The 20,005-nt window shown below is 43.8% G+C and overlaps 2 protein-coding genes across 3 annotated transcripts in view; both read left to right on the forward strand.

Moving 5' to 3' along the window:
- The window catches only part of NAA25 (N-alpha-acetyltransferase 25, NatB auxiliary subunit), a 30,537-nt gene extending 18,234 nt beyond the window's left edge, over positions 1-12,303 (forward strand). For both annotated transcript variants that reach the window (XM_055709011.1, XM_055709021.1), the window contains 9 exons: positions 4,386-4,537; positions 4,836-4,961; positions 5,273-5,516; positions 5,736-5,859; positions 6,223-6,288; positions 6,779-6,876; positions 7,096-7,206; positions 7,637-7,783; positions 10,472-12,303. In XM_055709011.1, the coding sequence (XP_055564986.1) occupies positions 4,386-4,537; positions 4,836-4,961; positions 5,273-5,516; positions 5,736-5,859; positions 6,223-6,288; positions 6,779-6,876; positions 7,096-7,206; positions 7,637-7,783; positions 10,472-10,594 (1,191 nt within the window). In that variant the 3' untranslated portion in view covers positions 10,595-12,303. The remainder of the gene's footprint in view (positions 1-4,385; positions 4,538-4,835; positions 4,962-5,272; positions 5,517-5,735; positions 5,860-6,222; positions 6,289-6,778; positions 6,877-7,095; positions 7,207-7,636; positions 7,784-10,471) is intronic.
- Positions 12,304-14,560: 2,257 nt separating this feature from the next.
- ERP29 (endoplasmic reticulum protein 29) lies at positions 14,561-19,640 on the forward strand. Its single transcript, XM_055698606.1, has 3 exons — positions 14,561-14,718; positions 16,447-16,585; positions 17,748-19,640. Exons 1-3 carry the CDS (start codon positions 14,599-14,601, stop codon positions 18,248-18,250), a joined length of 762 nt encoding a protein of 253 aa, XP_055554581.1. The 5' UTR covers positions 14,561-14,598; the 3' UTR covers positions 18,251-19,640.
- Positions 19,641-20,005: the final 365 nt, after the last annotated feature.

A 20,005-nucleotide genomic window follows, 5' to 3' on the forward strand; every position in this document is an offset into this window, starting at 1 on the left:
AACAGAGCAGTATGTCAAGGTGCCTTACAGGAGTCTGTACCCTACGTAAGGGCTTACGGAAGTGTAGTGGTTGATAAGATGGTAACAAAGAGGAATAGTACGTGCAACTGTGTGTATGTGGTAAAGGTTGCCTCAACCTGTGTTTCTCATTACAAGAATTTGTAACTTAACTGTTACATGGGATTTTGCTTTAGCTTTCTCTTCATAAAAGTCAGTTTTAATGCTCCTCAAGAAACAGGTATGATTACTTTTAAATTAATGGATTGTGATTTTATGAATAATTTAAGTGAAATGTCACGTGGCAACTAAGTCCTGGTGTCATATAACTTCTGGCATTTTGGAAAGTCATAGAGCAACCATGGATGGTGGGTCAAGGTGATGATGGCATACTTGGGAATCCTTTATATTAAAATCACTGAAGCAGCATGTTTTAGTGGTGGCAGTCCTGGGCATACAGGGATGGTGGGGAATGCACATCATTTTAAAAGGTAGGGAAAGCAGAAGGAACAAGGTGGGAAGATTTCAGAGGGGAGAAACTGAGTCTTGAAGTCTCAGCTTCACCAAAGGCAGAGCAGAGCCTGTGACTAACTACATTGTTTTGAAACGATAGGATCAAATTGTAAAACCTGGTGTTGTGCTAATAGGAACTACCTGTTTTATTCAGTTCACCCCTAAAAGCATTGTGAATGAACAGAAAGTTGTCTTGAATGAGATTCTTGGGACTGGAATGGAGGAGAAAGTGAGTGGAGAGTAACTAAGTCCTCCAAAGAGATGAGATGCTTCCTAAAATGCACGCCGTGCCCTAAGCATCTAGCCTGCTTGTAGCTTGCTGATTAGTAACTATACTTGTTAGTAATCTTACTTGGAAAGTGCTCTCTGGTGTAAATTCTGATACATTCATAGGGAAAAATACCAGTTCTTGTTTCAGAATTCCTACAGAATCCGTGAAAAACGAGCTAGGTAGAACAGTGGAACAACACATTTTTGAAGTCTTGGTGGAAATATATTGTGTAAATAGGAACAGAAATAGTCCAGAATTGTGACAGGGAAGTATATGCATGTCAGTCTGTCTCCCTAAAACCTGCAAGGCAGTCCTGTTCTGAGAAGTGAGGATATATCCTGTATATTTATATTTCACAGTTTGATCACTGTTGAGAGGTAGGGGAAGAAAATTACTTTTACTTTGCAAGAAACAAAGGTGCCATCCAGTTGTAACTCTTCCAGTCAGCCACTGGTTGGCTCTGAAGGCTCCACGGTCATACAGCTTGCTTTCCCACTATCCCAGCAATAGATAAAAACACAGGATTTGTCTGTACTGAATAGTGAAGATGCTCACACAGTAATCCCTTGGAAAAAAGTGTCCTTGCTCTGTTTGGCAGCCCAGGTTATTCCTATGTACAAGATACCAGTTACACTGCAACCTGTCTCTGACAGATTTTACAGTAGAGAGTGGGATGCACACAGGAGCACATGGATTGTATGATGGAAGCTTGTTCTGTCTGCTTCCCTCATTTGCTCATTGTTTGAGCACTGATTCTACTTGCTAAGAGTCTTTGGATTCTTGGGTGCAATGTTTTGTGCTTGAGTGAAGCCCTTGGTCCAGACAGCTTTCTCCTATGTGTCTATTGCTGGTAGTGACAGCTTGTTTTGTGTTTTTTTTAAACAATGAATAACTTGGTCAGTCTTGTTTAAAAGTCATTTGGTGGATGTTAATGGAAACCGTATCTGGATCCGATTATCTGAATAAAATGCATGATGCTAGGTGCCAGGTGAAAAAAGTGAACCGAAAAAACCTACCAGATGTGATTTGTCTGCTTGGGGACACTGCATTGTAAAGCATCAAGAAATCTCTTTCCCTGGAAAACGATCTGAAGTAACTGCAGGTGTGGTTATCTTGGAAGAAGGTTATTCTCTTCAGCATGAATGATAAAGGTGCTTGCCGTAGACAAGAGCTGATTGTCTCCAGTAGCTCAACAACTAATATGTGGATGAAGACAGCCACATTCCAAGTGCTGTTGCCAGGAAAACGCTACTCAGTTTGTGTTCCAGAAATCCTGAAAAGGTGGTGCCTGAATGGTTTGACCTGCCTTGCTACTACTACGCCTTAGAAGGTTGAAACTGCAAGAGGGACAAAAGTGGTGCAATGGTGTTATATAATTCTTCATGCTACAAGATAAGGATGTGACTCTGGAACCCACTCACATCATGTCTTGTCTTGGAGACAGAGTATTGCAACCAAAGGGCCGTGAGCCCTTGTTGATCTTGGGTAGCCACATCTCCTGCATGTTCTGGATGCTTCCAGTGGTTATCGCTTTAAAATCCTTTTAACTGGGAAATGCATCAAAAGCTGTGCGAATTTGCAAATAGCAAGCGTACTTTAAACCAACCGTAAGGTGCAAATTGCAGGAGATGAAGGCTCAATTCAACGTACTTCAGCCTAGGATGATGGCATGACAGAAGTGAAGACAAAAAAGGAATTCCTTACCATAAGACATATTTCAAGTATCACAAGGTCAGAATCTGGTACCAGTTTCTGTGCTGCTGGGATTGCCCCTTCATACTCGGGGTCCTGATACCAGCTCCCCTTTGAGTCCCGTAACAGTATCTAACTGCAGTGTTAAAGGAGGACTATCCTTCAAAAGTTACCTTTTTACATGATTTCAGACACTGCCTGCTCCTCTCTAGGTTGATGTTTAAGATAGCTGGAAAGTCTGTTACAGCACAGAGAACGTGTCCTATGGCACGTTGTGCGTGGGACTCTGCCTAGAACAGGAAGTGTGGGATATAAACCAAGTGGTCTGGCGTAAAAATACAGCTACTGATGGTTGCTTTGGATAAATACATTTTTCCTTCTGACTTGCTGAACTTAACAGCCTGAAGTGAATCCTGTTTAAGAGTGGGTCCCATGAGTAACAGCCATCTAGGATGCTGTACAGTCCTGACATAATATTTTCTGCTCTGGGAGAAGATGCCAAGGACAGGGAGGAGAGAGAAGGCAGTATTGCTATATTTGGCCAAAACTAAAAAGGCAACTTTATCCTTCTCAAGATAGTCCTCCTTTAAATATGCAGAATCACGAGTAATCTCTCTAATTTTCTTGTGTCCGTCCGTCTTTAATTTCTCCAGATACTGCAGGCAAACAGAACACCGTGTCCTATGGGGATTTAAAAACCACGTCGATGCAGTTGAATTAGCACCCATAGCGCAATCCCGCAGCCTGACAATGAACTCTGCAAGGCTGTTTATCAGAGGGTATGTTGTTGAATATTTGGCATATTTTTTTCATACAGTACAAATAACCAAATTTCTTAGGAAAAAAAAAAGGCACATCTACCTTGTGGACATTTCTTGCTTCAGAGGGGGAAAAAAAAAAAAAAGAGAGACTGTCATCTGTGCGTGCTAGCTTCTAGTCTCTTAGAGCCTTCCAGACAGGTTGAGTCTGTTACTACCATATAATGTTCAGTTAACCAGAGGCCTTTTTTGGTGTGTCTCATCTTCAGTGCATTTCATAATCTTGTTCAGAAGAAAATATTTGATTTGCCAGAATTCTCAATTGTAGGGTAATTCTGATGTAAAAAAATACAGCCATCTGTCTTGACTGGGAGCATAAATAGTTCACTCTGTCTCTACAGTTCGATATTTTCATTAAAATGTAGTGCTTGTTTGGGGCTCGTTCATCATATAAATCTCTTTCTGGAGATTGCTCGGACTGATGTGAAATATTAGTTGTGTGCCTTGTATTGCTGCATTTCATCAGAGGGGAAGCAAACTATACCGTGGACCCTGACAGTTTCCGTTGGTGTTTAGGTTGTATTGTAACGTGTATACACTGCGTGGTGCTATTTTGTGATACTGTATTCAAAAAATCTAATAAAAGAGAGAAACAAAAAAAAATGTGTGAGTAATTTTTTTTTTTTTAATTTATGTTGTGGTAACATGTGATGCATGTCCAAGTTAGTTCCAGAAGATCGGGGATATATTTATTTTGCCAGAAAGTACTTTTCACAATGAAACAATGATTTAATGATTTGAACAATGCATCTCAAAAAAAAAATTAAAAATAAGCTTTCAAAAATCATCTCTCCCCTCTAAGTATTTTTTGGTCTTAGTGGCAACAGCAATGTGATGTTTCTTAGTGTTAGTTTGGTTATTAGGTCATACTGCCCAGTGGAGCATCTGGGCATTTTCAAATTAAAGTAGCAAAATTGCTGGGGTGACTTGGACAAGCAAAAGTGCAGCTTTCTCCCAGGGATTATCTGCCAGATTCTGTACCTCTGGGTTAATGACAAGCACAGAAATGCAGTTTCTTGGCAGTGACCTTGTTAAACTGGTTATTCTGAATTTATGGAAGTAACTAATACAGAGAATGGTGTGTTTTCTTCCAGACCTCAGAATATATCATTCAAGCCTACAAGTATGGTGCATTTGAGAAGATCCCAGAATTCATTGCATTTAGAAACAGGCTGAACTCTTCCCTTCACTTTGCGCAAGTTCGGACAGAACGGATGTTGTTAGACCTCTTACTTGAAGCAAATATGTAAGTACAGCAGCAGTAATAAGTGCAGCACCTTGCACATGAAAAAAATGGAGATTTGTGCATAAGGCAGAACACTGGCCAAGTGAGACTGTGGTGAGTTGCACTTGGAGCTTTTCAGCAGAAACCTGTGAGCTGCGTGTCTCTGCTTCTGATTTGCTGTACCCTTCAACATCCTTGTCAGTACCTATGTGTAATGTTTCTGACATCAAAATAGTTGAATGGTGGAGAGAATGTGGTCTGCTAGTGAGCTGTGTTTTCAGTTTCCAGTTGATTTAATGTTGCTTGCTCTTACATACAGATCAACCAGTTTAGAAGAAAGTATAAAGTCCATGGGTCTGAGCCCAGAGGAGGATGACATTCCGTGGAAAGGTTTGCGTGACAACAGAGACCTGACAGTCTTATTTAACTGGGATCCAAAAGACAGGTGAGTAGAAATACTCTGAACTGTAGAGGCTCACCTTTTTCTTACAGCACACATGGCAAAGAAAATCCTTTCAGGGCAACTGCCAATTTTAAAGGTCCTCTAGGCTGGCTAACTGCAGGCTTAACAAGCATCATTCACCACTTCTAGCAGTGCTGTCTTTTTACATATTAATACAGTTTTCTGTATTTCTGAGCACTCCTCCTTCTTCATAGAGTATTCGGTAGCTTTGAGTAGGCTTTTGTACCCGAGTGAAGCTTGCTACTTTGCAAAATTGAAGCGTTTGCCTGAAAACATTTGGTGCCTTTCTCTAGGGACATTTCTGAAGAACACAGGAAACTCTCGCTGGAGGAAGAAACCATGTGGTTGCGAATCCGATCTTTAACTTTAAGGCTAGTAAGCGGACTCCCAACTCTTAGTCACACTATTCAACCAAAGAACTCTGAAAAGACTGCAGAGAACGGCGTCTCATCCAAGATTGATACAATTCGATCCCTGCTTCAGCATCTGGAAGCGGCAGTGGATTCAGGGAAGAAGTTTCTAGAACAAAAAATTCAGGTACCCGTTAAGGAAAAAGCTATCCCCAAATATTAAATGAACGTGAATGCAAGCAGAGAAACTGCATCTTGTAACGTCCAGCAGGCTGCAGAGTGCACTTAACTGACCCTGAGTTTGTAGTGTATGAATCTGACTGAGAGATGTGCCAGAGACAAACACTGTATTCTGGATAAGGAAAAGCTGCAACACCTTTTATCTTTTTCTTTGCTTCTTGCCTAGTATCCTGTCCTTGGCCCTCCTCCTACCCGAATGGCTGGCTTCTTCAGTAATGGCAGCTGTCAATGCCAGACTAGCTTGTTTTATCTTGTTAGTGATATTTATGAACTAGATACCAATGGCTTAGGTAAGTGTTCGAGGGGCAGGGGTTTAACCCGCTTGTCATGATGTGTGGTGGGAGGGAGTGAGATGTGCCTCCATATAGTTTGAAAACTGCTAGGCATTGGATGATGTTGACCCACACTGTTACTAGTGTGTTAACTTTGTGAATGACACTACGTTATCTGGGAGACGATGCTTTAATTTAATGTTTTACATGAGTCTTCATCTTTGTACAGTGTATGTTGATGCAATACTGGATCCTCTTTGAAAGCAGTTGCATTCACTTTTGACTGCTAAGTCTAAATTACATTTAAATGCCTCTTGGTTTTCTGGAAGCAGAAAATACAAAAACTTGTAGTTTATAACTTTTTTTTCTTTTTATTTCCAGAAGATTCAGCAGAAATCCAGGAGAGGATAGGGAATAGTTTCAAGTCTTTAGTAGAACGACTGACAGGTAAATGGTAACTCCAGAGTAAACACTGGTAGCTAGGGTAGTGCTTCATGGTGCTCTGAGGATGTGCTGCTGAGCATGCTGCCGTTATGGGGAATGTGTTAATGCATCTGCAGATTCCTTTGAAAGATACTTGAGAAAAAGGCTGAGATTCCCCTTGGCTTGTCTGATCATCAAGCTGTTGCATGCCACAGCATGTCTTTATGTCCTGTCCTTTTGCTACCTTGCACCTAGTTTTAGGAACTTGTCTCCCTGGTACTTGGTCCAGGTGTGCTAATAAATGGTGTGGAGATACTGTTCATAATGAAATACAATTCAGAGGAAAATTGAGAGCTGGACCTTCTCAAGAGGCTTTGGCCAGACTTACCATTAACTGTTTAGTGGTCAGTCCTCTGACAGCTTTGCACACTATGCTGAGACATATACTGTACAGAAAATATGCATTTAAGTTCATCTGTGTGTCTTGAATAAGGCTTTTATTTTTTCTTTTCAGAATTGTTCAGTAAATGTAAAGGTGATTTGATTGAAGTCAGAGATGGCACCTTGAAAACTCATCCAGACCTGTTAGAAAACCTAGTCTTCTTTGTTGAGGTATTTTTTTTTCTTTGGAAACTAGAATTTTTGGAGTACTTTAGGGTAGAAATGCTAGGACTAAAACACAATGGAAGTTCTTTGATCACAGTCGCTCGCAAAAGCAGAGATTTTTGTTGCATATTCTAACTAGTCTGAGTCTTATCAGTAGGAACACTGAAACAAGTTTAGAAGCCTCCTGTAAATGCAACTTGTAACGTACTTGTACCTTTTTTCCAGACGATCTCCATTGCCCTGTGGGTTTCAAGTTACTGTGACAGTGTCCTCCGACCTTTTAAATCCAACCTGCAAAAAAAGAAGAAGAAAAAAAAAGAAAGCAGTGTAGCTATGGTAGAGACAATATTCCTTTCTTTTCTCCCCCGCCCCCAATCCAATAGCATATTTATACTGAAAGAAAAATCAGAATAGGTAACATGTTTATAAACTGGTTTTGCATAAGCTTTGCCTTGTAGAGGCTGATACAGGGTAGAGATTACTCAGTGCTAATTTCTGAAACTCCTTTTCTGTTGAAAAATCAAATGATGTGCCACATTCTGATATCACATGACAGCTTTTTAATAGGAAACACAGTTTACAATATCACAGGCCTTCCTGCCTGGAACGCATTATGGTAAACTTGTTAACTGGTAGTGTTTATCTGGGTAGGTAGATTATAATGGTTTGAGGGGAAAGGACTAGAATGACAGTACAAAGTGAGTTGTCATATAGAATAGTCATCAATATGTGTTTATAAATTAAAGATATGTGTTTGTTTTTATAGCCGCCTGTATTTACACACTTTCTGGATTATGTTAATGAACTACAGACGTTAACTTCCAATGTAATAGATCACGTCAAAGGGCTTGAAATAATTCTGACTGCACTAAAACTTGAGGAGCTGTCCCTCAAGGACACTCTGCTTTTACAGGTAAGAGCTTGTGTTACTGCTTTTGTGCTCAGTACATTTCTGTGTGACCGATAACAACCTGTATGTACCTGCCTGTGGGATAATGTTGAAAGCTGCTTTTCACCAAAATGTTTTACTGGAAGCAAAAAAAAGACGAAAACAAACAAAAGCCACTGGTTATGATTGGCTTAATTGCTCTTAAGTAGAGGTTAGGGTCCAGACTGCTAGAAAGCTTAGTTTTGGAGTGGTGAGTTAGGTTGTGCTTTTTTTACGGTGACTTTGTCTCATCTGATCAGCTCCAGCTCACTATGCAAAATCTCAAAAAATGAGATCTAAACACGGGAATTTGAAAATATTTTCACTTTATGTAGTCTGTGATGTAACTTACTCTATTATCTGTTTTAGCATGATGGAGGCAAAATATGTATTTCAGAAAACATTTGAGATTCACCTACTGCTGCTTAGTCACTTCCCTGGAAACAGTTACTTGATCTTTATGGAAAAGCAAGTGGCAGCTCCCCCCTCCCCCCCAGCCCCTAACTATACAGGGAGAACTAAAGGGAGGAGTTATAGGTGCTATGCATGCCAAACCTCATGCCAGGTGTAGACATGTGAAGCATGGGTCTGCTGAGGAAAGTTAGCTTTCTAAGCCATGGCAATCAGTTAAGTTAAACTTTGAGATAGACAAGTTAACGATACTGTCCAAAGGGATCTTCTAACATTCAGTATGTATTCATTTAAAAACAGTGGTTGAGATCCTGAAAAATATCTTTAAAATAATGACAGTGTCTGGCTAAAAGCCTAGAAATGACTGAAAGCATAAAATTGGAACTTCCTTTATGGTGCTTCTGAAACACGGGGGGATAAAAGGTGCAAGGTACCAAAGGGCTGGAATAGGCATCATCTGATACACAGGGGAGAGGGTCTGGGGGAGTGGCGAGTCATTCTCCTTGTCAAAGGAAGACAGCAGATTCCAGGAGAAAGCTCTGAGAGGAGAGTTGTCTCCTCACCAGCATTAGGTTGCGGGGTGGGAGGAGGGAGTAGGAGAAAGGATGGGCAGATGTTCTGTTACCCAGGACCCACACAGATTCAACAAGGAATCAGCACTTAAGGCAAAAACAGGTCTCCAGGATATGTACCTAAAATGGGAAATTTGACCTACAGTGCATTTGCATTCAGAATTGTCAAGATGGGAGATCTGAAGGCTTTTGAATTGAGAAAGACTTAAAAGGTGCACCAGTCTTTCAGAGCTGCACTCCTGTCCACCTAAGCTGCTGTTAGCCAGCTTGTGTTGTTTTCAGTTACTGTCCTGTTTATTTCATAGCACATTATTTAAAATTACCCTTCTCTTGTTGCTGTTGTAGAAGTATCTCATATATACATATATATATATATAAAAAGAGAACTGCAAAAACTGATAGAAGGCAAGGAATTTCCTTAGACTGTTTTCAATTCAAATTTGAATAAAAACTAAAAAGTGTGTTTTCTTAATATCATCAAAGAATCTTCACTTTAAAGGGATAAGACACTTTCAGGTAATCATTGATCTCAATTTTTCTGGTTCCTCGCTGAGTCAGCAAATTCCTCTATGTTCCATTTGAAACAAGGCATCAAAATTACCACTGCACAAGGCAGATCTGGAAAAAATTACCATTAGCACACAGATTTGAGCAGAAGAGTCTATGGCAGTCAGCAGCTTTTCCTGTGTTCGCAATGTTTGCTATTCTGTTTGTTGTCTGCATTGTTGCAGTAAATCCAAATAAACGCAGACCATACAGCTTTACTCAGGGCTGTGTTTGCAGCTCTGTCTGTTTAGAGCTAAAAGGTGCTTTTGAAAAAGTCCTGGTGTTCGGGCATTAGTAAAAATTCCGGCGTGATTCAGGAATGGAGTGATACTGGTAATATATCGGCTGCACCTTGTCACTGATGTGAGATTTACCCACATCAGATTGGTTTACTCGGGCTGTGCCTCAGCCTTTTCTGCTCATTATCTGTGTTACATGATGCAAAAAGCATCCCAATAGCAAGTCACCTCTTGACAGAACAGTGGTTGTGGCTGCTGCTTTGGGTATCAGGATTTGCTCTTTCTGCGTACAGAAATACAGCATCAGTCAATGATTGGTCGGTGCTGATCTCGCTCTACCTGCAGGAGCAATGCCAACAATTCTGCATGATGCTGGTCCTCCTGAAAGCCTTTTAGCATGGGCATTTCTAAAAACTGTGCCTTAAAGGGCATCTAATCCCTTTGGGAAAGCTAGCTACCAGTGTTGCTGAATTAGTGACATCGGAACCTGTCCCCAGCACTGCGGCTCCCTGTGCTTTGGAATTTGCTCTAAGAGTCTCTTAGCTGGTCAGCATTCATTTGCTGTTTGACTTCACTTCTCTGTGTAAGAAATTGCCTACTTTAATAAATACTGACTAAAATAAAATGCTATATACCCTTGTGCAAAGTATTTGTGGCTGAGAGTACATTTCCAGAAGTTTTGAAGAAATGCTAACATGTTACCAGCCCTGTGTGGGCAGTACTGATATCTGCAGGTATTACTGCTGCTGAGCAGGTGCTGCTTGTTCTGTGCTGATGACATTTTCTTTGTAAACTTACACTGTGGTCCTCATGAGTTTATCAGTGTTTGAGATGGTGGGGGAAGTTTAAGGGGAGGATTTCAACTGTTGCTGTGGAGTGAATGATTTCTCTTTTGCATTTTGCAGGAAGAAACAAAGTTTACAAAGACTGTGCAAGGGAAGGTCCGGAGCAGTTACCATCACTCAATTCAGGAAATTGGAGAGCTGCTGAAAAAGAGACTTGATACCATTAAAAAACTAAAGATTTGAGGAATGCATCCTTGACAGACTCCACAAGGGAGTGACACCAGAGTCCCAGACAGAAGCAACATCCAATATACCATCACTTTAATCCAGAACTTCCTCATAATGCATGAAGGACTTAAATTCATAAAACGATTTTTTTAGGTATTACAGATGTATTGAGCGGATTTAAATTATTGTACATAAATGAGAAGCAGGGACCCTTATCGGGGTTTGACCACTTTTTATACATGTTCATAAGCATATTGCAACAGGAAAAAATAACTTTCTTCCCTTTTGATCTCTAGAAACAACTGGAGATGGTCTTTAGAAGCAGCAATAGAAATCCAGTGTAAAGCATATATCTCAAAGGAGTTGTATTTTCATCGCCATACAGTGTTTATAATTTTTGTATGGTCCTTGCCTTAGAAATGCAGAAGTTGTAGATGCCCACATTCAGCCACTTCCAATGAAGTGAGCCCATTTTGGAGCTGCCTATTTTGTCCACAAGCCACCGGATCCTGTCTAATCCAGTGTGTTGGTCCTTCAGGGAGAGGCGAGGCTGTGCTGGAGGAGCACCCTCTGCATACAGCCTTCCAGCAGAGCCCAGCCCTCCATCGAAGGGTGGGAGCAAGCCGTGCCTCGGGGTGAGGCAGGTTCCTCTGAGGACAGAACTGCTGGAGGGAGGAGGTGGTGTCACTGTATACACAGGTTGGTTTACATTCAGGAAAAATTGCAGACCTGCTGAGGAGCAGACTTGGACAAAGTTTTAGAGAGACAGAGAGACGGGAATCGGTGTTTCAGCAAAAAAGACAAAACCAGAAACCTTGTATATAATAGCTGCAGTGAAGTCTGACTCTGCGGGCTGATTTCATGTCAGTTTAACGTAAAGCAGCAATCATGACTTTTAAAAACTGTATTTAGATTACTGAAACTTGAAAGACTTAAATATTTTAATAGAAATTAAATCCTATTGGCTTTGGTTTTAAGTTGGCAGAGGTAACTTTTGCTTCCGCTGTGGTATGAGGCTGAGAATACTTTTTGTAACTGTATGCTTGCTTTTTGCAGTTGATCTTTGATTATTCGAGCACTAGCTCATTAGGCGTTCTGTTAGAAAGTGCAGTTGCATCATCTGTTCCCACTGAATCTGCATTTCTGCTCAGTTTTTTTGTTTGTTGTTGTTGGGTTTTTTTAAAGGAGTAATGCTACCTAAAATTGGTAGGCAGAAAAGTTACGTGTACCTGCAATACAAGGGACAGGTCAGACTTTACAGATTCCTCATCTTCGGATTTAAAGCAGCTAGTATCTGAAGTCTATATTTAAAGTTTTAAGAGAGTTGACAATCCTACCTCTGTCATCTCTTCTGAATATGTTTTGTTAGTAATGCTAGAATGTTGATGAGAGTATTTTTTTAAAATAAATCCCCTGTATATAAAAAAAAAATGTTACATAGCTGCTCTTGCTGGATTTAGTTTTGCTTTGCCCCATCCTGAAAGGGAAAGAATGTCTGCAGGTTGTCTAAATTATGGATGTCCTGATGGTTTAATTGCAATGTCTGGTAAGTGCTCTGGGCTGGAGGAATACCAAAATGTGTTAATTCTGTTTTATAGTAACAGTTTTCCTTGGGGGGAAGGAAAAAAAAAAACAAAAAAACAACTCTTTATGTTGTATACAAATACCTTTTTTGGAAAGAAGGATGTGCTTCTTAAATTAAAGCAAGACTGATGACTCAAGTTGATGCTTTCAAATGTGTAGGGTAAGTGAACAGTCCCATTGCTGAGATAATGCGATTTGTAGATAAGTACTGAGCCAGAAACCTACGCTGCCCCTTTTCATTCAAGGAGGCAGGTGGCTGTTGCTGATGTCCCTGTCCCCTCCCTCCCCTGTGGCAATGTGAACTGGAGAGGGCTTTGCACAAACACCAGCACTGAATGCAAAGTTGACACAGCACCCTCATCCAGAGGGGGACAGTCCAGGGGTGATTTATGCTGAAGTTTCTTTCCACTGCTGCTACAACAGGTTGAACTCAACCAGTCATATCAATAAGCAATGGTGAAAACTTAAGTGATGTGTAAGGTTTATATAACGAAGCTTTTAAAATCCACGTGCCTGAAAGCAGAACTTCCTTTATAAAAAGGTTTTCTACATCAGCTCCCTTAAAAGCAGAATTGAAACTGCTGGGGAGGGACGTGTGTCATCTGAAGCAAAGTCTGAGAAGAGATGGAACCATGGCTTGCTGTCGCTTCCAGTCACAGCATTTGGCATGTCACAGGTCCAGTGTCAGCTGGACACTCAAACCATCCCTGTGCCAGTACAGGGGGAGTACTGACTGTTTCTCAGTGTTAGCTGCTGTCCTGTTTCCAGTCTCGGCCACTGGCAAACAATAAGCTTGGCAAACAAATACAATTTTTTTGATTACTTGGTGTTTTGTCAAACCAGACACCATCTCTTCACAAGCTGTAGTTTCTTTATGGGAGGAAAATGTGTACAAGAATGACTGTGTACTGACTGGGGGCTTGGTTGAGGGAGAGTGCAAACTTCTCTCCCCCTATAAATTGTGTACAGTTAAATATATTATATATTTCTTACAAAAGAGCATTTCTCCCTCCAGAATATGTCCCACAAGGACCTGATAAGAAATTCAAGCTACAACTCATTGCTGCTGTTCCCCCTTTTCCACTCTTGGGATTTGGTTTTTTTTTTGTTTCAGATTTTTTTTTTTTTTTTTGGTGATTAATTGAAAAACACGGAGAGGGAGCTACCAAGACTACTGTTTACAGACTGAAAAAATACTGTTTTTGTACTACTGGGATCATGAGCCACGATCCTTTTACAGATTTCCTCGACTCTTCTCCTTGCTTAAAATTGGTGTCTGATGTAGATAAAGGTCAGAACTCTCCTACCCTGCTTTGTCTACATAAAGGACAAAATGTACAATGCCTGTTTTTGTTGCCCATCATTTTTGTACTCTTTAACTGTTCAAAAATTGCATTTATATTTTGCAATCATTGATAATCATGACTTTATTTTAACTGCTAGTAATCGTAGAAGGGATTTTGTTTTATCTGCAGCCTTATCTGAACTTTCTCTTGGTTATTCATTGTTAACTTATGACTGTAGAAGATATGTATGCCTCAACCTTCTACGGGCTCAAGCAACACAACTGCAACTGATCTGCTTTAAACTGGATGGGTTTATAATTTATATAAAAGTCAGTTTCGTTACAAATTAGTATTGCTGCCTCTTTCATTCTGTCTAGATGTGACTGGAGTCCTTACTTACACGGTCTGGCTTTGTCGGCCCATTGGTGAAGCCAGGCTGTCCTGGTGCAGAGCAAGCAGAATATCCAGTTACCTGCAAAGAGAAAGGGTGGAAAGGGGGGGAGGGGGGAGGAATGTTCATTGCTGTCCACCTCGTGCAAGGGTTCAGAATGATGGCTGCTGGGGCTGGGGGGCCGGAGCTTGGGTTATGTGTTGTTCTCTGACATGCTCATCTGTCAGTCTGCTGTTCAGGCTTTCTGCGTTGCTTGCTTGCACTTCATCCTGCTTTCAGTGATAAGTGAGGGCTGGCAGCGCGCGAGGTGTCTCCCCTAGTAGCACGAAAAAAATGTGCTTGAGAGGGCTGTGGCAACGCTAGGCAGCGCCTGGCCTGCTGCTGTATCTAAATAGACACGCCAACAGCTGGTCTCGCCTGTCCCCGCTGCTCTCGGCGTGGCCGTGGCGCGGCAGGCTGTCCCGCACGGCCCGGTCCTGCCGTCACCTGCTCTGCATCTGCTGCCGGCAGCTGCCCGCTCGGGGTTTAACCTGCCGGCAAGAGCAGCCCGCGTGCTGCCGGCCCAGGGGAGCGGCCGCCCGTGCGACCCGCCGGTTCCCCGCGCGGCGCAGCAGCGGGCCCGCCTCCCGCCCCGAGGCTCGCTGCCCCGGTGCCCCGGTTGGCCGGCGGGGCCGGCGGGGCGGGGCGAGCCCCCGGCGGCGGCCGGCGCTCCGCGCGGTCACGTGGCCCCAGCAGCCCCGCTCCCTCCGCGCTCCGACATGGCTGCGGCGGCCGCCGCCGGCTCCCTGCTCCTTTGCCTGCTCGGCCTGGCGCTGCCCGGCGGCAGCGCGCTGCACACCAAGGGCTCCGTGCCCCTCGACGCCATCACCTTCTACAAGGTACGGCTCCCTACGGCGGGCGCTGCCGGATCTGGCCGAGCGCTCGGGGCGGGGAGGCGGGCGGCCGCTTCGGCGGCCATGTGCACCGCCGCGAATGCCGTAGCAACAGGCGGAGAGGCGCGGGGGGACGGTGTGGGGTGCAGGGGGAGCGGAGCAGGCCGCGGGCGCGGGGCCGCCCCCCCCCACACGCTGCCGCCGCCGGTGCGGAGGGGCGCGGGGGCTCGCGGAATGGCCGAGGCGGCGGGCTGGCCGCGCCGCAGCCAATAGGAGAGCGGCAGCCGCGGCGGGCAGCCAATCGGCGCGGTCCAAGTGGAGCCGTGCCGCCGGGGCCGCCAGGGCAGCGCTGCGGCCGGGGGCGCGGGGCCGCGGGGCCGGCCCGGCGAGGCGAGGCCCGGCTGCCGCACGGCTCCCCGCCGCTCCGGGAGTGGGAGAGCCGCTGGTGGCTGGCTGGTGCGCTGCCCACGCCGGTGACCAGGGGCAGCACCGTGGAGGGGAGCGAGTGGCAGCCGCCAGCGCTCTCGGTTTGGGCCGGTGGCGCTTTTTTGTTCATAAAACAGACGGCAACAGGCTGCTGCCAGACTGAGGTTTGCACAGGTGTTTTTTTTCTCGGCTCAATCGCTTTCTTCCCAGAGGGTGGCAGGGCTTTGATAAGGCACCGATCCATCCTACGGTGGGATTAAAGCCAGTGCTGTAGCAGTACGAGCTGAAGAGACAACCGTCAGCAGAGCTGGTGGGAAAGCATCTGCCCTAAACAAACTGCTCGGGCCTGAGCAAATATTTCTTGCCACATGCCAGCCCCCCGCTTGATTTTTTTCTGCTGTGACGAACCATTTTTGGTATTGTAACGCTATGGCACTCCACAACCCTTAGGAGCTTCCAGCTCTTCTTCAACAAGAACAATTTGAAGTAATTGGCAGAGTGCTGCAAGGGGGACTTTAAAAGACCAGCAGAAACAGCACAGCTGTAACACCTGCCATGTCCGCTTCTTACCAGGACAGTCAATAAAGTCATCAGCAGGCCCAGGACTGAAGATTTTCGTTAACTGTTGCAACCAGCTGTTATGTCAGCTCCTGAACAGTGCTTGCCGTGTGCTTTGTAGGTGGGGACCCATGTTGCAATCTGGCCCTGTTTGCTAGAAAAACAATTTTGCAAGGTCTTCTCCTGGAGGGAGAAAAAAAATCCCAAACTGGGTGACAGCTCCCCTTTCCAAGCTCATTTGAAAGGGATCTGATGCAGAGCAGAATTCAAAAGCAATGGCACAGGTGAAGAGGAATCAATTAAAACACGAATTCTCCACACCTCCTGCATCTTTGCTTCCTCCTGTGCCACCCCTCTTTCTCATGCTGGGACACCAGAATGACGTTAGATTTGGCCTCTCTCCTCCTGATGTCCCACTGAAAGTCATTTAGCTGACTTCCCTCCAAGATGCTAATCAAATTTTCAAGAAGCAAATCATGTATAATTAAAGTCATCATCAGATCCCCCAAACCTACCACTTACCATCTTTATCATTTGGTGTAGGAATACATACACCCAAAGCTCAGTCTTTCCTCCATGCTGCAGTGAGTCATTTTTGAAAGGCCATAATTATAAAATTTCCATTTTCCCTCTGCATCTCCTCACTGCACAGGAAAAGAAGGACAAGCTAAAGGCACCTTAGGTGACTTGTAGGTTGCTCAAACCTGAAATGCTGAAGTTTTGTCTTTCTTTCTTTCTTTCTTGTTTTAGGTAATTCCAAAGCATAAATTTGTCCTTGTGAAATTCGATACGCAATATCCTTATGGTGAGAAACAAGATGAGTTTAAAAAGCTGGCAGAGAGCTCAGGTTCCAGCGAGGATCTTCTGGTGGCTGAAGTGGGAATATCAGGTGAGGAACTCTGGGCAGATTAGTGCAGTATGGGTTGGTGTGGAGGTAAAAATCACTGCGATTTCTGAGAAAAAAACAGCCTCTCAGGTAATTCTGATGGTGAGAAGTGAGGTGGGCCCAGCCCTGTCAGAGCGAAACACCTGCTCAGGCTGGCCGCTGAGCTCTGCGGCTGTGCCTCCTGCCAGGAGCGTAGGAGTGCTGCTTATCTCCTTTCAGCCAGTTAATGAAGCAAGTCAGCCTACGCTGCTAAACTGGATGCCACGCTCTGCAATTGTAGCACTTTTTGCCCCCCTTTTTTTTCTTGTTGTCCTTTTCTAGGGAAGAGACCTTACAAGAATCATGCTTTAGCCACAAGCCTGGTCAAACAAAACACATGTAATATGATTAATTCATTGTAGCAAATGCTCAGTTTATTGCTGGTGAAGCACAGAAAGCGGTTGTTGCGCGATGGCTGGTGTTACTTGATATTCTTGTAATGGGCTTTAGGAGAAGAGCAGTGAAGAATGGATCACTGTCACCTGAATTCACTCTCGCTTTGTAATTAGAATTAAGAATTTAAGCTTACAGGAATTGAATTGACAAATTGGGAAGTTTCACCCACACTGACATTTCTAAACACACATGGATTTAGCTAAGTAGCATAGTTGAAATCTCTTTAAGTTATATTTTCTGTCCTCAAGAATGAATGCGGTTTATGTAAGATGAGGAAACATCTTGTACCTTGGCACTCTGTCAGAACTAAAACATATAAGTGTACACTTTCTGCACATAGACCAGGAAAAAAAATCCGCTTCACTGTAAAATCAAACAAAATCAATAGATGGAGCAAAACATGGAAAAAAATGTCTATTAACTTCCCATAAGAATGGAGTTTGTACATAGAGGTTCTGTCAGTGTCTTAGGCTGCTGTGACAGTCACAGCAAGGCACCATTAGAATCTTGTATTTTTCTTTGGAAAACCTAACAACAGTTTGCCTTGCACAAATTATTTTCTGGAGTGTTTTTGTTTTAGTGCATGGCATTTCCTGGCAAAGAGGTTCCTGGGATGTGTTGAAACTCTGGAAACAAGTATTTATCAGTTTGTGTAGGAAAGAGTCCTAAATCACCTTTTCCTTTTAATTAACATACTGTGCTTTTCCATGTTTTTGTTTTCTTTTGACAGATTATGGTGATAAACTGAACACCGAGCTGGGAGAAAAGTACAAGCTGGATAAGGAAAAGTTCCCGATTTTTTACTTGTTCCAGGATGGTGACTTTGACAACCCCTTACCTTACAGTGGCCAAATCAAGGCCGGGGCTATTCAGCGCTGGCTGAAGAGTAATGGCATCTATCTGGGGATGCCAGGCTGCCTGAAAGAGTATGACGTGCTAGCCAGCAAGTTTATGAGCACCACTGAGAAATCGGAACGCCAGTCCCTTCTGAAAAAGGGGCAGGAACGTTTAGAAAAAACAAAAGAAACCGAGAAGAAGTCAGCTGAGCAATACTTGAAAATTATGACCAAGATACTGGAGCAGGGAGAAGAGTTTGCTGCTAATGAAGTGGTCCGAATCACAAAACTGATTGAGAAGAACAAAATGAGTGATGGAAAAAAGGAGGAGCTCCAGAAAAGCCTCAATATCCTTGCTTCTTTCCTGAAGAAGAATAGTGAAAAAGATGAGCTCTAATATGTTGGAGAACTTTGTACAAGCTGTGAAACACTGTCAAGAGTCCTAACCAGTTCTCCTTATGCAAGCAAACTTCCCGCTGACTTCAAGAGATCAGCAGATTTCCTTCTGGTATTCTCAGTTTAGAAGATCAAGAGGAAGACATTCCTTAAGAACACAGTATTCTAAATGTTGGGAAAATTACCTTAAAGCAAGACACCAGTATTGTGTAATACTATTCAATAACAGTGTTAAAGCAGACAAAAAAAAAAAAAAAAAGCACTAGATTGGTCTGAAGCACATTCCTGGTGGTTTTTACAGCTGTTCCCTGGCAACCAAATAACAAAATTCAGTCTCCATTCCATCTTACATGTTGTAAAAGGTACAGATTGGGTGACCTGTGCATCCCTACCTTTTCCTGTTCTTAGCGTCCTGGGATTTTATGCTCATTAATCTACCCCTCCTACCTTTTGTTTTCCCAGTAGAGCTCCCTCTCTGAGTCTTGTTCTCCTTACCTGTTGTTGACCAAGACACCCAGAATTTCCTTTTTCTGCCTTCTCCTTCAGTGGCTCCTGTCTCTGTTTGGCTTGGGTATTGGCCAAATGCTGGCAGGCATAGCGAAGAGAGGTCGTCCATGTATCAGAACTTGCCCCTCATCTTCTGGCCGGAGCAGCCATTTCAGCAGAAGTTCTCCTGAAATCCTTTGTGGTACCCTGACAGAGGGAGTGACTTGAGCTCTGAGCAAGGGCAGAGTCTCCTTGAGGTGCTATTACACTTAGTCTCACCAGTTTGTGCAAACCCATGTTTTTTCAGAGGTAAATTTGGTTGAGTTTCCTCACGGCTGAGGAGCACATGCAATGCCTGCACGTTTTGCTTGTCCTTCTCATCCAAGCTTCATTTCCCAGGTTCAAAATAAGAGGGGCAAGACCACCAAGGACAACTGAAAGTCTCAAGCGATAGTTGAGATGAACAAAATATTTTCTGCAGCCTCATCTTCAGAATGATTAACACTGTCAAAGCTACAGCCTCATCAGCATTTGGTAGTTTTAAGTATTTGAAAATGAGGTCTTGTAACAGGAAGCAGAAGTATTTGTGCCCTTAGAAGCCCCATCTATGTAATTTTAATGGAGATACCTTGCCCAGGGATCCTGGTCAGTCCTCAAAACTTGATGCTGCATGTGCTGTTCGCACTTGTGGAATTCAGATGGCCACTGGAAGATGCTGTACTCCTGAGGAGGGTTACAGAGTTGAAAAGAGAAACACCTGTGCATTTTACCTTAAGACTAAGCTGAGCAAAACTGATTTCTGTGGGAGCTTTGCTGCCTTTCGAATCCTGGGTGGGTACAAGGAGCAGATATTGCTGCAAGATAAAGTGTATTAATAATGCTATAATAAAAAGTTCCAATTAACAGCTGTTGCTTAAACTGCTTTCTGGAGAAACTGCTGCTGCTTTTGTGGTTAGAGCGGAAGGCAAAGGCTGATGAGGCAGCTGATGCCACCTGGAAGCAAAAGGAAAGCCCCGGAGATGGGGAGGTTCACACGAAGCGGTGGGAGGGCATCCCTCGGGTCCGGCGCCTTCTTCCCCCTTGGGAGGGAAGGAGAAAGGACCCCAGGGAGGGCGGGTTTCGGGGGGACAATCGTTCCCAGGCCTGTGCGAAGCCGTCTCCCGCCTGGCTCCTGAGGAGAGGCGCTGCCCGGCCCAGCCCCGGCAGTCTCCTCAGAGACGCCGCCGACGCCTGCCGCCCGTGACGTCTCCAAGAGGAGGCGCCAAAAACT

This window comes from Falco cherrug, chromosome 1 (assembly GCF_023634085.1).
Source record: "Falco cherrug isolate bFalChe1 chromosome 1, bFalChe1.pri, whole genome shotgun sequence".
NCBI classification, from domain to species: Eukaryota; Metazoa; Chordata; class Aves; order Falconiformes; family Falconidae; genus Falco; species Falco cherrug.

What these genes read in the sequence shown, in the direction of transcription:
- ERP29 (XM_055698606.1), top strand. Translation starts at nt 14,599, where the DNA reads ATGGCTGCGGCGGCCGCCGCCGGCTCCCTGCTCCTTTGCCTGCTCGGC. An exon ending in ACGCCATCACCTTCTACAAG is followed by an intron (nt 14,719 to 16,446) that starts GTACGGCTCCCT and finishes TTCTTGTTTTAG; the next exon opens with GTAATTCCAAAGCATAAATT. An exon ending in GGCTGAAGTGGGAATATCAG is followed by an intron (nt 16,586 to 17,747) that starts GTGAGGAACTCT and finishes TTCTTTTGACAG; the next exon opens with ATTATGGTGATAAACTGAAC.